Source organism: Aquarana catesbeiana, linkage group LG03 (genome assembly GCF_042186555.1).
Source record: "Aquarana catesbeiana isolate 2022-GZ linkage group LG03, ASM4218655v1, whole genome shotgun sequence".
Lineage (NCBI taxonomy): Eukaryota > Metazoa > Chordata > Amphibia > Anura > Ranidae > Aquarana > Aquarana catesbeiana.
Genome location: NC_133326.1, coordinates 184,707,151 through 184,723,833, shown reverse-complemented (window position 1 = coordinate 184,723,833; position 16,683 = coordinate 184,707,151). Strand labels below are relative to the sequence as shown.

General features: G+C 41.3%; 1 protein-coding gene across 4 annotated transcripts in view; it reads left to right on the top strand.

Annotated features, from left to right (window-relative positions):
- CCDC146 (coiled-coil domain containing 146) overlaps nt 1-16,683 on the top strand; it is a 160,355-nt gene that overhangs the window by 128,052 nt on the left and 15,620 nt on the right. For all 4 annotated transcript variants that reach the window (XM_073619596.1, XM_073619594.1, XM_073619597.1 and 1 more), the window contains exons 14-18: nt 1,035-1,259; nt 2,842-3,070; nt 12,889-13,017; nt 14,735-14,872; nt 15,097-15,345. In XM_073619596.1, coding sequence (XP_073475697.1) covers nt 1,035-1,259; nt 2,842-3,070; nt 12,889-13,017; nt 14,735-14,872; nt 15,097-15,345 — 970 coding nt within the window. The remainder of the gene's footprint in view (nt 1-1,034; nt 1,260-2,841; nt 3,071-12,888; nt 13,018-14,734; nt 14,873-15,096; nt 15,346-16,683) is intronic.

Sequence of the window (16,683 nt, the reverse complement as noted above, 5' to 3'; positions counted from 1 at the left end):
TCATATTGAGGATCCATGGATATCCTCAGTCTTACCACTATGATTGATGCTTGACCATCTGAAACACATCAACAGCTGTAAATGTATTGCCATGGAACAACAATAAAGTTGTTTTAAGGTGCTGAAGATGCTCTGATGTTTCAGGCAAATGGACTTAAAGTACTAAAGCAAAATCATCAGCACAACAGCATTGTCAGAAGGCAATATAATCACAGGGATGCAAAAGTAGGAATCTGCCTTTTATAATGAACTTTAAATATGCCCAGCAGGTGTTATGTGATTGTACCTCAAAATAGAGAGCTTATATACAGTACTGATAAAAAAAAAAAAAAAAAAAATAATAATTTCATACAAAATATTAAAACTTATAAATTCCGTCTCCTTTAAGAAAACAGATCACCTAGATAAATCCAATTACAGCCTGGAAAAGGTTCCAAAATACATAGCACAAAGGCTTGAGCTGCACAATATATCAGTATACGTGTTTTGCCCTTAAAGTTTTACTATAACTATTATAACCAATATAAAGACATCAGAATACTGTAATCCATACAGATAGTTTTAGTCCTAAATCTGGTAACAAATATTGGAGTAAGGGAAATGATATGCTGGACTGCATGCATGGCTAAAAATGACAATACTGCAAATTTACAAACTGTGGCCATGAAGATATAAGATTTAAACATGTTTTACCAAAAATTGACCTTGTTGTTGTCACTGCATTTGTGAAGAAAGTGAAGAGGTTATATGTAGAGTATAATCAGCAACCATGCTGAGTGGAGCTTCCTTGCCCTTTCGTCAGCCCAGTAATAAATATTAACAAAGAATATCTGTAAATTTCTATTAAAATAATGGCATCTTATTAAGGCATATGCTACACAACTGAAGATCAAGCTTCTGTAGAGTCACACCTTTGCATTATAGCATTGTCAGATGACAATTTCCTCGAGTCATGCAATAGATCTGTTTCTATTATTATTGATAATAAATCTAAAAAGAAGTTAAAAGGTAAATCTTTTCATTTTGTGGCACAGACAACTACAAAAGGCTATGTTGAAGCAGACCAATAACCATATGATCCGAGACAGCCTTCGGACAGATAAGAGCAGAATTACTGTTATTCTTCAGGAAATAAAAGAAATCGGAGAACAAAAGAAAATGGAGATTGGAAGACTTACAAATATGATTAACCAAGCAGAGGAGGATATGGTTCGTCTTCGCAAAAAGTATGAAACAGCGGTGCAGAACAGGAATGAGAGGTGACTATAGTGGCCTTCATGACATTTTGTTGTGCATTTCATTATAAATTATTACAAAAAGTAGCAGAAATTCACACAGGGCTTCTAATAAATTTTGCAGTTTGTTGTTTGGTTTCTTAAAAAGGCAAAAATTCACTTCGCTATTATGATAGCATTTTGGCATGAAGACCGTTAGCTGCTGCTGTGCTAGTTTATGTGCCTTGAATTTAATTGTTTGAGAAATCAATAAATTGATGGGTTTAGTGATGTATAAAAGTGTCAGGCTTTGCTCACACTAAGCTGTGCGGTCAGGGCCAGATTTACATCTCAGGAGCCAAAGGGGCAGAGAATTCTGAAGCACCTCTGATCCCATCCCAGCGCCATCCACTACCCTGAACCCATCCCTGCTCCATCAATCCCCCCCAATCCCTTCCCGGATCCATCTGTCCCCTGAACCCATCCTGGCTCCCCTGCAGCTCCCCGCTCTGCCTGGTCCACATGTAGGGAGGGAAGCCGGCTATGTGGGGGGGGGGGGGCACACAGCTTAGACCAGACGCGCCACCAGTCCCATCATTGGCCCGGTCATTGGAGAACATCAGGTGGTGTGTAGGGAATGTGATCACACTGCTACTGTCTCGGAGGGGTTATCTGGCAGTATTCCGCATGGATTCGGTACTGAGCGGAGAGGAACCTGTAGAACCTGTAAGCACCGGACACCCCTCCAACACCGAGGTGAGTCAATAATACACTGCATTGCAATGTATCCACTCTCTGCAACCCATGTCTATAGAGACCAGGAGCCAGGACATCCCAGGTCCAATCACCGGAGGAGACCCCACTGCACTACATATTGCTGATCTACCATCATCTCCCCCTGGGATCCCTCTGTGTGTGTATAGAGGAATCTTCTAGACTGATCCTCATCTCAGAATTGTGATATCCCCCCATCTACAGTCTGTGCTCTGTGTATATCAGGATCAGTCTGTATATAGAGAGATCATAAAAACTCATGCAGACGGGTGCCCCTCTAGGAAGGGCACCTGTAGGCACATGGCTACAGTGCCTTTTGGGAAATCTGGCTATGTGTGCGTTTGTGGTAAAATGCAGTGTTTTACTGTATAGGATAAAGCAGTGCTGGCTCTGTAAGAGAGCACTGCAATGTGCATTTCAGCATATCACAAAGCAGTGTGATGCATTGCACTGCTGTTTACTGCACTGGATGACACTGCATGTCACCAAAGAAAAATGCACATGTTGCATTATTCTGTACCGCACTGCATCACACATTACCCCGGCATTGTGGAGTGAATGGGCTTAAAGAAAACAATTGTTTTCTAAGTGCCCTAAAAGTGACCTGCATTTATCCAGTGCAAAAAAAAAGCGGTTCATCACTGATAGTGTGAATGAGCCTTTGGTGAATATTTTTTTTTATATACAAAGCTGTCAATCAGATTCAAACTGTCCTGAAAATGTACAGTTTGAACCTGAAAGTTTAAATCGAATTGGTGGCTTTAAGGCGATCACACCAGTTCCTAATGCTTTACTGTCATTCATGAGGTCCAAGATATGTTCTACTGTAAAAAGATTAATTTCTACCTGTCAGGGGTGTGCAGTTAATTGAGCGGGAGGAAGAGGTCTGCATCTTCTATGAAAAGATAAATGCTCAAGAAATGATACTTCAGAATGGAGATGTCAGTTTGATGGAACAAGATGAAAAGATCCGTTTCCTAACAATGAAGGCTGCTGAAAAGAAGAGACAGATTGAACAAGTCAAGAAAGAATTACCAAATAAGAGGAATCTGGAATCAGATCTAGTAGTGCTTCAGATCCAGGTAAGTGGGACCAGTCTTTAGACATTCCTCAATTAAACTTATTGACAGACATATGACAAAAATATGAGAAGGGCTGTGGGCCAGAGGTCACTTAAAAACTGACAAACTGAGAGGGTTAAAGGCCAATTCACACAGTTTTGTTGCGGTAACGCATGCATTACCTCAACACACTATTACATGCATCAGTGTGTTACAATGCTATTAATTTTAATACCGTACGGGAACGCACACACATTGCAGTCCACCATAATACACAGCAAAACACGGTCATGCATTTTGGTGTATTGTGTTGCATAAAATGGTGTATTTTGATTCTTTGAACATTTTGGTGCTTTATTATTTTATTGGTCTTCCTTAACGGAACATATGCTAATGCAATGTGTCAGGTCACCAAGGTGTAAATGGGCCCCAACTCTTCAAAAGTGCCACATTTAGTCTACTTGGGGCCATTATTTAATTCCAGAAAAAGATTCTGGCACTTTTAAAATCAACATTATAGTAAAAATTGCAAATTAAAATATTTAATTTCAGAGAAAGGGGCCAACAATTCCTAAATTCCTAAAGTATTTAGATCCAAAATTTTATAAGGAAAGGGAAATGATCAACTGTAAAACTGTTGGGGCACATTTATGTTTTTTTTAAAATTATATATTTAAACCACTAAGGGGTACAAAGAGGAAATGAGATGGCTGCATTCAGCCCTTAAAAATGCCAGTTTGACAAAAGAACAAAGTAATGAAGGGTTATAACCCCTATCAGCTTATTTTTGCTTTATGTATCCCACTGACAAGAGTCTCCTTCATTTCTTGTCCTGGAGCCACACCAAAAAAATCTCAAAGTGGGAGGAATCCTCAACTTAGATAGTTGTCACCAGAACAATTTCCCCATGATGATTTACCCTCACCTCTTGCTCTGGTGACATTTATAAAATTTTGACTTTTGGCTCACTTTCTGTCTTGATGACATCGGTCACCACAGTAAATAAAGGAGTGAATCTCCACAGTAGAGGCACAGACAGCAAAAAAAAAAAAAAAAAAAAAAAAAAAAACTTTACAGAAGGGCTAACTTTACCCACTTTATCCAAAACCAGAAAAGAAAGTTAGCCTTTACATACACTTTAAACCAGTGGCCCCAAAACATTGGCCCTGTGCTTGCCTTTGGCCCTTGAGCCACTGGAGAGTGCAAAGGCAGCCAATCAGCTTCTAACTTCAGCTAGTTCAATTAAACTTTGGTAAAAAAAAAAAAAAATGGAAGTTGATTGGATTCTGTGCACAGCTGCACCAGATTTCACACTCTAGTATTAGTAAATCAATACCACTATTTCTTGAAATGAAACCAACATGGGGACCGGTTTCCTACCATTGACACCAATGATGGGGGAATATTCCTCCCACTGATACCAACAGTAGGACACCATTTCTTCCACTATCATCAACAATGGGGCTTTGTTCCTCTTCCTTCTAACCAAAGGAACAAGGTAATTTTTACTCAACCACCAACCCTGGGGTGTTTTTCACTCCCACTAACGTCACTCCCACGAACGTCAGGGCACTTTCTACTCATATTAGGGGGAAAGGGGAGATTTGGGACTTTATATGAGGCATAGGACCCGTAGTTACAATGCCTCCATCCCTGTTTGAAAATTCATTGAAGAGAGAGGTTTGGGACTTTGCTTGAAGCATGTAGCTGGGGGGGTGACCATGATGCAAATTGTGTCTGACCAGTTACCAATTACTAAATTTCAATACAATGCACATAAAGAGTATAATAGAATAAAAATGTATTCCATATATGATGTGTACAACCAAAACATCATAATAATATAGCATAATAATCCATAATAATAATATAAATGTCAGACGCATAACCTATGTATCACACAATACATATATAAAAGTGCATGGATTGTTACAACATTTTGCAATAAAACAGACTAAAATTGATGGAATGACCCTGACTGTAAACATAATAGTAGCATCATAGCTCGAGACGTTTTGTGGATGACCTCCACTCATCAGGAGAAGATGCTTGTTATATATCTATAATTAATAAGTTGTACACATTAGTAAATCGGTCTCGATGTAAGAGGGCAAGGGAGGGGGAGGAAAAACAAAAGTATGGAAAATATCCACCCATTCTTACAATATAGCTATGAGTCTGAAATAGAGCAATGGGAGCTGCAGCCCGGCCAAACAATTCACTAGCCCCGGGAGCTGAGGTGGAAAACCCAATATATTTGATGGAAAAAAAACTCAGGAGACGGATGTCCCTGGGAGTAAGGTCCCTCATGGATGGTCAGGGGTGATGTGAATAGCATATCCGTGGAAGCTCTACAAATAAGTGTTGAAATGATGTGTATTATTACATATAATATGAAGTGTACCTATTTAACATGGTAAAGTGTGGGCCAATGCCATCACTGAGAGGTAGTGAGTGAAAATGTGATCGTATGGGAAAATGCCATATCTAAGTGTAGAGTAATGCCGCGTACACACGGTCGGACTTTACGGCGGACTTTGCCCGGCGGATTTTTCGACGTACTTTCCGACGGACTTTGTGAATGAACGGACTTGCCTACACACAATCCACCAAAGTCCGTCGAATTCGTACGTGATGACGTACGACCGGACTAAAACAAGGAAGTTCATAGCCAGTAGCCAATAGCTGCCCTAGCGTGCCTTTTTGTCCGTCGAACTAGCATACAGACAAGCGGACTTTTCGACCGGACTCGATTTCAACGGATAAATTTTAAACAAGTTTAAAATCTAAGTCCGTCCAACTTTTGAGAAAACAAAGTCCGCTGGAGCCCACACACATCGAATTGTCCGACGAAATCCAGTCCGCCGGGCAAAGTCCGCCGTAAAGTCCGCTCGTGTGTACGCGGCATAAGGGGAAATATAAGGAGACTTAATGTACCCCAACCCATGGGGGCTACATGTCAAATAGAAACCACACACCAAAGAAAAGGGTGAAAGGGAAAGGAAGAAAATTCTAGCATAATATTACCTGGAACTCCTAGGCCAACACACATGGTCCAAATTGGTGCACAATGTCCAAAGAGGCCAGCTACCACAGAGAACATCTGTGACCTTGTGCAGTGAAAAAAAGAGAGAATCAAGCCTTTCAGACCAGCGTCTATCCTTGATGCTCCCTGATGGGAGAGCACCTCACTGTGTGTTCAACAGCCCACATTTTTATACATATATATATATATATATATAAGAGAGGGCGGGGGATAAGCATACCCAGGTGCTGTGTGCACCTGTGCCTCATCTCCTAATCCCATACTTAGATGCGTTTTTCCCCTATGTGTAGGGCTGCACTTTGAACACAAGAGGGAGTAGTTGTTCGGCCGGCCTGCAGCTCTCATCGCTCTATTTCAGACTCATAGCTATATTGTAAGTATGGGTGGATATTTTCCATACTTTTGTTTTTCCTCCCCCTCCCCTGCCCTCTTACATTGAGACCGATTATTAATGTGTACAACTTATTAATTATAGATATTTATCAAGCATCTGATCTTGATGAGTGGAGGTCATCCACAAAACACGTCAAGCTATGTTGATGCCACTATCATGTTTACAATCAGGATCATTCCATCAATTTTATTCTGTTTTATTGTAAAATGTTGTAACAATCATGCACTTTTATATATGTATTGTGTGATACATGGGTTATGTGTCTGACATTATTATGCTATATTATTATGATGTTTTGGTTGTACACATCATATACAGTGCCTTGCAAAAGTATTCGACCCCTTGGCATTTTGCATGTTTTGTTTCCTCACAACCTGGAATTAACATGGATTGTTTGAGGATTTGCATCATTAAATTTACAGAACATGCCCACAACTTTGAAGATGTTTTTTTTTTTTATTGTGAAGCAAACAAATAGGACAAAATAACAGAAACAGTCAATTTGCATAACTATTCACCCCCCTAAAGTCAATACTTTGTAGAGTCACCTTTTGTGGCTATCACAGCTCCAAGTCGCTTTGGATAAGTCTCTATGAGCTTGCCACATCTTACCACTGGGATTTTTGCCCATTCCTCCTTGCAAAACTGCTCCAGCTCCTTAAAGTTGGATGGTTTGTGCTTGTGAAAAGCAATCTTTAAGTCTGACCACAGATTTTCCATTGGATTGTGGTCTGGGCTTTGACTAGGCCATTCCAACACATTACATGTTTCCCCTTAAACCACGCAAGTGTTGCTTTAGCAGTGTGTTTGGGGTCATTGTCCTACTGGAAGGTGAACCTCCGTCCTAGCCTCAAATCACACAGAGTGGTACAGGTTTTGCTCAAGAATATCCCTGTAGTTAGCACCATCCATCTTTTCCTCAACTCTGACCAGTTTCCCAGTCCCGACTGCTGAAAAACATCCCCACAGCATGATGCTGCCACCACCATGTTTCACTGTGGGGATGGTGTACTTAGGTTGATGTGTTGGGTTTGCGCCAAACATAGCGTTTTCTTTGATGGCCAAAAAGTTCAATTTTAGTCTCATCAGACCAGAGCACCTTCCTCCATACATTTTGGGAGTCTCCCACATGCCTTTTCGCAAACTCAAAACGTGGCATTTTGTTTTTTGCTAAAAGTAATGGCTTTCTTCTGGCCACTCTGCCATAAAGCCCAACTCTATGGAGCGTATGGCTTATTGTCGTCCTATGTATAGATACTCTGCAGCTCCTCCAGGGTTACCTTAGGTCACTGTGCTGCCTCTCTGATTAATGCCCTCCTTGCCCGGTCCATGAGTTTTGGTGTGCGTCCGTCTCTTGGCAGGTTTGCTATTGTGCCATGTTCTTTCCATTTGGTTATGATAGATTTGGTGGTGCTCCTAGGGATCATCAGTAATTTGGATTTTTTTTTTTTATAACCTAACCCTGACTTGTATTTCTCAACAACATTGTCCCTTACTTGCTTGGAGAGTTCCTTGGTCTTCATGGCAGTGTTTGGTTAGGGGTGCCTCTTGCTTAGGTGTTACAGCCTCTGGGGCCTTTCAAAAAGGTGTGTATATGTAATGATAGATCATGTGACACTTAGATTGCACACATGTAGACATCATTTCACTAATTATGTGACTTCTGAAGGTAATTGGTTGCACCAGAGCTTTTTATTAGCTTCATAACAAAGGGGGTGAATACATACGCCCATGCCAATTATCAATTTTTTATTTCTGAAAAATAGTTTTATGTATATATTTTTCTAATTTTACTTCACTAACTTAGACTATTGTGTTCTGATCCATCACATATCACTCAGATTAAAAAATATTGAACTAAAGGCTGTAATGTAACAAAATAGGTAAAAAGCCAAGGGGGGTGAATACTTTTGCAAGGCACTGTATACTCTTTATGTGCATTGTATTGAAATTTAGTAATTACAGTTATATAACGAACTGGTCAGACACAATTTGCGTCATGGTCACCCCCCCCCCCCCACCTGCATGCTTTATACAAAGTTTCTACTCATACTGGCAACAATCTGAAGGACAGTGAACTGGTCCTTTGCTTAGAGACTTTGATGACCCCAACTTTAGAATATCAACCAGAGCACTTAACCAACTTTAAAAGTAATACAGTATCTAAAAGCAAAACATTTTTATCTATTTTTTTTTGATAGAGTAGAAGAGGGATAAAACCGCTTCTTTTGGCCGTGTCTCATTAGGGAGTCTTCACTTCCTGTTCTGTAAGCTCAACAGGAAGAGAGTATATCTTTCCAATGTGAGGGATATTCCCTCTTAGACAATTGTCAGGGAAACAAGTATCCCATTTGGAAGATTTCCTGTTCAATATTTTTGGTTTATGGTCACCTTTATTTCCAGTGGCACTGGTGATCAGGACAGTTAGGAGACCTCCCAATCTCCTTAATGGGGGCAAAGCCAACAATTAAAACCTAACCACTCTATCCAAATCTAAAAAAAAAAAAGAAAAAAAAAAAAAAAAAGAAATGTAAGTAGATTTGACACATTTTCCCCCACTCTACTTTTTAAATGCTCTTTCTATTTCAGTATGAAAGAGAGAAAATTGACTAAACATTCTCCCTGAAGATAAAAAAAATACCATTAGACAAAAAACATTCTGTATTACATGTTCTTCCTCTTGAATATTTCCACACTTATTAGGCTTCTTGCCATTTTAATTTTCAAAGGAAACATGTCAAACTTAACTGGCTGTCACAATATGCATTGAGGCTTATTTACAAAGATTGTCAGAAAAATGGCTTTCCAAATTTTAGCAGTTTAAACTGGAAAACTGTAATGTCTATGTAAAAAATAGTGATAGGCAGACAAATTGGCAAAAAGTAAAAAACCTGCGAGTTGCAGAAAAATAATAAGTATCATCATTATTATATTATTCTGTTTTGTTGAAATTGCATTCTGCAGAGGCCATCCTTGGAAAATAATGGGTTATGCCTTGGCTTCCCACTGCCCTTCGCCCAGCAACACTTAGCCCAATTCTATTTCATACCCTCCGAATGTGTGACTTGGTCAAATCCTCTGCGAACCTAATCTCATCCCATCTCCGATTGTTATGCAGCGTACACACGACTGGACTTTCTGGGAAACTAGGTCCGATGGACTTTCTGAACGGACGCACTTGCCTACACACGACCGGACTTTCCGGCAGACTAGGTCCGCCGGCCTTCCCGACGGTGTTACGGCGGACTTTCTGAATGAACAGACTTGCCCACACACGGACAAGTCTGTTCATTTTGAACGTGACTTGGGTATGACGGGACTAGAAAGGAAGTCAATCTCGCTGCTTTTATCGGCGAGATTGACAACTTGCAAGCCCCGTCGCGGGGCATACCAGGCCCTTAGGTCTGGTATGGATTGTAAGGGCGTGGGGGCCTCCCCAAAATCCATACCAAACCCCTATCCAAGCACGCAGCCTGGCCGGTCAGGAAAGGGGGTGGGGACGAGCGAGCGCCCCCCCTGAACCGTACCAGGCCCCATGCCCTCAACATGGGGGGTGGGTGCTTTGGGGGAGGGGGGCACCCTGCGCCCCCCCACCCCAAAGCACCTTGTCCCCATGTTGAGGAGGACAAGGGCCTCTTCCCGACAACCTTGGCCGTTGGTTGTCGGGGTCTGTGGGCGGGGGGCTTATCAGAATCCGGGAGCCCCCTTTAATAAGGGGGCCCCCAGATCCCGGCCCCCCCACCCTATGTGAATGGGTAGGGGTACTTGGTACCCCTACCCATTCACCTAGGGAGAAAGTGCCAATAAAAAAAACACACTAGACAGGTTTTGAAAGTAATTTATTAGACAGCTCCAGGGGTCTTCTTCCGACTACGGGGGTCTCTCCGGCCTCTTCTCCCGGCGTCCTATCCCCTTCACCCACCTTATTCCCATCCAGCACTGATTACACCCCCCCCCCCACCCCCAACCTCCCCAGCAAACCCCATCCTCTGCAGCTACCATCATTAGCCAGCATCCCTCCTCTTCCAATCCCGCCAGCTTCAGGTGCTGCATGGGGCACAGGGAGGGAGATCCATGGCCACCCCCTGCAGCTTCTCCCTGCACTGATCTCTGCGATCTGTCTGGCTGCGGAAGCAGTGGGGGTGAAGTTGGGGCTTAGGGGGGCTTGATAAACATGTGTTTATCAAGCCCCCCCCCCCGTAGTAAAGAGGGCACAGCCAGCGATCACTACAGATCGCTCCTAGACCTCCCACTGACAGCTGATATATAGTAACCATGATTGTTACTATGTATCAGACTTATTTTATGAATGAATGAGGAATCTCCATACAGATTCCTTATTCATTCAAGTAAAGTGCTGCAGAAACTTTCCCCGTCTCAAAAAAAAGATATCAGAGGTCTAAACAGACCCTCCATATCTCACCAAAGACCCCCCCCCAAAAGAAAAAGCAAAAAAAGAAAAGTAAAAAAGAAAAAAATAGCAAGACCCAATGGCTTTTTTTTGGGGGGGCGGCAAAGGCCCCCCCCTCCCCAGGTCCCCCCACATGGTGATGCCCCCTCCCCCCTGCACACACCTCTCCACGATGACGGTCTCCCCCCCGCACTCACCCCTCCTCAGCTTCCTTGGGAGAAGCCGAGAGACAATAGCGAATATTAATTTGCTATCGTCACAAGTGGGTGGGTTCGAGGTGCAATGCTCTGCGCCCCAAGCTCAACCATTTTCAAGCCAATTAGAGCCTCAAGCTCCAATCATGTGGCTTAAAAAAACCCAAAACACACTAGAACCCCTTTTGAAAGGGACAGACAGACCCGATCGGTCTGCTTGTGTGAAAGGGGCCTAAGGCCTTGTTCACACAGGGCATACACAGCGTACCTTTACAGGGATGCACAGATGTTCCGTGCATCTCTGTGCAGGCAGTCCCATTGATGTAATTTGGGATGTAGCACCTGCACGAACAGAGCCATTGCTCTCAATTTTACATCCATGTAGGTCCGCATGCATGTCCCTGAGCTTGCACGGTCTGCGTTCGAGGTCATGTACCCATACCCGCATGGATGTAAGATTGGGAAAAGCAGCTATGCCTATCCAACCTTGGAAATATTTGTATACAAAACCTTTTTTAATTTCCTGTTTATTTACTGAAAATATATATAATTTTAATAAAAATATATTTTTTAGAATCATTCCATGACGTATACTCCTGATGAGCGGTTGCTATACCGCGAAACGCGTAGAGCTTTGATTATTACCAATCTTCACATATCATGGAATACCAAGATTTCAATGATTCCATTTACCTCCATAAGTATCTGTCATGGCATTAAATCCTTTTTATTATTTGAATTATTTGTCCTAATTTTCATGGCTCTCTTTGAGTCTAATCACAGTGACAATTGTACACATGTATGTTGATTGTTATCTTTGCTCTGTGTGACACATGACTTATTGTGCAACTTATGTGTATTTTATGTATAATCAATCCATGGTTTATTATATAGAGGCTTGATGCCCACAGCATTTTAGAGGTTGGATGCCGAAATGTTTTTTTACACACCATGGATTATACCAAATAAATGAATTTTGGTCACTTGACCTGTGTTGTGCTGCTGTGTGCTTCATTTAAAGTCCCACATCTCCTCCGTTTTTTTTTTTTTATAACCAATGACGGGGATGGAGGCGAGCATCCCTTTGGTGCTAGCCTCATTTAAAGTCCCAAAACTGTTTCGTTTTTTAAATTCCGAATACTGTAAGGGAAAAATTAAAACCCTCAGATTTTTTGAGAAATTTGCATATTTAAATTTTTGCGTACTTTAGATTTTAACCATTTTGCAAAAAGGCGCAATGTAAAAATTACAAATATTTGTTATGCGGTAACTCCATACAGGTAAAGCTTTTATATTTAGTAGGGATTTAGCAGGAATTTTGCAAAATTAGCTGTGTTTTTATCTGCTAATAATGGTTTTAGTGTATTTTTTGTGAATATATTGGTTTGATAAACATTTGCGCAAAAACCATGGGGTCTAAAAAAAAAATCAGTAGCATCTTCTTTTTATTCTAGAATATATGGTTTTGGGAGTCTTTCACAAATTCTGAAAGCTGTAAGGGGAAAAATGAAAACCTTTAGTTTGTTTGAGAAATTTGTATATTTACACTTTTGTGTCTGTTCAATTTTCACCATTTCGCAAAAAGACGCAATTTAAAAGTTACAAATATTTGTTATTTATTAACTCAATACAGGTTAAGCTTTTAGATTTAGTAGGAATTTTGTAAAATTTGCTGCGTTTTTATTTTTTTTTCCTGTTTGCATACTTCCTTTTTTTGCATTTCTGTTGCATTCAAGCTAATCTACTGCATCACGGAATACTTAAAGTTAACATTTTTTTTTCTTTATTGAGCAGCTTTCCCAGTGTAACGACAGATTGAATGACCTGGAAAAACAGGCACAGGATCCAGAGAAAACAAGTAGGATTCGCTTGCTTGAAGGAAAGGACCCATCACAACAAGAGCTTTTGAAGAGAACAGAGGAGGTGGAGTTAAAGTCAAAGCCAGCTTAAATAGATTCTCACTTTAAATGTCCTGTAGTTATGTTATGCTTACCATTGAGGGAAATATGGCAATGACAGCCTCCAGCATAATTCACATTTTAAGGAAAGTTGCACTTTGCAAGGGAATTTTAACTTGGCTTAGTGAAAGAAGTGAAGCATTACTGACTTCCATCATGCAATCGTGTGCAGGCAAAAATGCTGTCTTTTTTCCTTGCACATGATTGGGTATTCTTTTCAAAGTGAGATCCACCACATTCATAAGCTCTGAGGAAAAATCCCCCTTGCAAGGTGAACAGCCCATTTGAATTTTGGAAATAAAACGGTTTCTTCCTACTCAAGATAGTGCCCAGGTCATGGCCAGTGGGGGAAAAGTTAGCAAGAATGACAAACTTATTACTAAATCACACACTTCTTTTATTGCGTTTTTTTTCTCTCCTTTTACATGGCGATCCTGTCTGTAACACTTCCTGTCCTAGGCAGATTTCCCAAAGTCAGCCATACATGGATCTAAAATTTGGCTTGTTGAGCAGGGACTGACTGAATTTCAATCCATGTATAGGCTGCCTGGTCGATCAATCGACTTCTCTACAACCAGCCTGTTGGGTTTTTCCAAACAATGAGTGTCGCCAGCTATAGCCAGCAACACTGATCATTGTGTTTAGCACATTTTTTTCCCAAGTAACTCGCTGGCTGAAGAAAAGAAAATGTATAATGTATGTCCTGCCTAATTTGGAACGCAAACACCTCCACCTTCCTTTTTTCAGCTCCCTAGCCTGGAAGGTAGTTGTTTTGTAATCCTAAGGAAGCTCAGACACAGCACAAGAAGTTCAAGTAGTTATAAAGGCTAAAGTTTTTTTTTTTTACCTTCATGGAAGGTTCACGATAGCCTTGGCTGTCCCGGGACTCTCCCTCCTTATTTGCGGAGGCATCAACGGGAGCCCATTGGCTCCCACGGCTGTCAACTACAGCCACTGAGCCAATGAGGCGAGAGCGGGGGGGGCGGGGGGTTGTTACAAGCCGCAGCTCTATATGTTTTATGGACCCAAAGAGCAGCAGCTCGGGAGGGAGCACGCAGCAATGCCCCCAGGGCAAGCATCATTCTCTGGGGGCACTGCTCGAAGGGGAGGAGCCAGGAGCGCGGGCGGTGGAGCCGTGAAGAAGAGGACTGGAGCTGCTCTGTGCAAAATCACTGCACAGAGCAGGTAAGTATAACAGGTTTGTGATTTAAAAAAAAACAAAGCTTTAAATACCACTTTAATAACTCACTAGATTTCTGGCAGGTATTTTTATTGTATTTATTGAAATATATAAAACAAATGTTTTCAATGTTATATGGAACAGACCAAAAAAGAGCAAATGAGAGGTTAATTGTTAGTGTCTACAGAAGCTTTCAATTTTCTCAGCCTCAACCCATGCAGTTTTTAAAAACAGTAATATACATTAAAGCATATACACAGCCATGGACCTGGTCTAATACTGTGTGCCAGAAATGCGTATTTATTCATTTTAGTTCTGTAGCGAACTTTACAAAATTCAGTTATCCAATTTGCTGCTCCTCTTTCTAGTCAAATATGGATTTAGCCTTTGTTTGCAATGATTGATCTATGTGAAAAGCGATTCTTCTAAACTACTGTACTTCTCCCTGTAATGTCATTATAGGAATAGGCATCTGATTTATTTAAATGTTCATTCAATACAGCTTGAACTGCGCCTGGCTGAGAAGGAGGAACAGTTGTTGGAAAGAGATTTCCTCTACGAGCAAGTCTCCAAGTTATCAGATAGGATACGCATCAAAGCTGCAAATGGCAAAGAAGATACCCTGACATGTGCTAAAAAGGTCTGTAAGAGTGATCCGCCTTTTCCCAGGATTCAGATAGCACTACACTTACACTGTGAATGGGTATAAAACGAAAAAGCCCAATATGTTAGCCCTTATCTGAGAAAGAGAGAAGTCTATTCATATTAACAAAGCACTTAGGTGTTCCAAAGGTAAAAGGCCAGGCAAGCATCTTGTAATGTTGCCATACTGATTCATGCTCTTTTCTATTATTATTTTGACAGATGAGTGAACTAAAAAATAAGATTAAGGACACAACTCGTAAAATGATGTCCCAAATTGCAGAATTATCTATGCAGCAAGCCAACTGTATAAAGCTGCAGCAAGAAGTAAGAGATAAAGAGAAGTTTGTTGAAACATGCTATGCAAGGATGGAACAGGGGTTGCCACCGAGCGAGGAAACCAAGCAAGAATGGAAGCGCTTAGTGCGTGAAGAACGTAGACGCCAACTTGAGAGAGAAGAAAAGACAAGGGTATGTTGTTTAACCACTTCAGCCCCGGAAGGATTTACCCCCCTTCCTGACCAGAGCACTTTTTACAATTTGGCACTGCGTCGCTTTAACCACTTTAGCCCCGGACCATTATGCTGCCTAAGGACCAGAGGACTTTTTCCAATTTGGCACTGCGCCGCTTTAACTGCTAATTGCGCGGTCATGCAATGCTGTACCCAAATGAAATTTGCGTCCTTTTCTTCCCACAAATAGAGCTTTCTTTTGATGGTATTTGATCACCTCTGCGGTTTTTATTTTTTGCGCTATAAACGGAAGAAGACCGAAAATTTTGAAAAAAATTATATTTTCTACTTTTTGTTATAAAAAAAAAATCCAATAAACTCAATTTTAGTCATACATTTAGGCCAAAATGTATTCGGCCACATGTCTTTTGTAAAAAAATGTCAATAAGCGTATATTTATTGGTTTGCGCAAAAGTTATAGCATCTACAAACTAGGGTACATTTTCTGGAATTTACACAGCTTTTAGTTTATGACTGCCTATGTCATTTCTTGAGGTGCTAAACTGGCAGGGCAGTACAAACCCCCCCCCAAATGACCCCATTTTGGAAAGTAGACACCCCAAGGAAATTGCTGAGAGGCATGTTGAACCCATTGAATATTTATTTTTTTTGTCCCAAGTGATTGAATGACAAAAAAAAAAAAAAATTTACAAAAAGTTGTCACTAGATATATTGCGCACACAGGCCATGGGCCTATGTGGAATTGCACCCCAAAATACATTCAGCTGCTTCTCCTGAGTACGGGGATACCACATGTGTGGGACTTTTTGGGAGCCTAGCCACATACGGGGCCCCGAAAACCAATCACCGCCTTCAGGATTTCTAAGGGCGTAAATTTTTGATTTCACTCCTCACTACCTATCACAGTTTTGAAGGCCATAAAACGACCAGATGGCACAAAACCCCTCCAAATGACCCCATTTTGGAAAGTAGACACCCCAAGCTATTTGCTGAGAGGCATGTTGAGTCCATGGAATATTTTATATTTTGACACAAGTTGCGGGAAAGTGACATTTTTTTTTTTGCACAAAGTTGTCACTAAATGATATATTGCTCACACAGGCCATGGGCATATGTGGAATTGCACCCCAAAATACATTTAGCTGCTTCTCGTGAGTATGGGGATACCACATGTGTGGGACTTTTTGGGAGCCTAGCCGTGTACGGGGCCCCGAAAACCAATCACCGTCTTCAGGATTTCTAAGGGTGTAAAGTTTTGATTTCACTCTTCACTGCCTATCACAGTTTCGGAGGCCATGGAATGCCCAGGTGGCACAAAACCCCCCCAAATGACCCC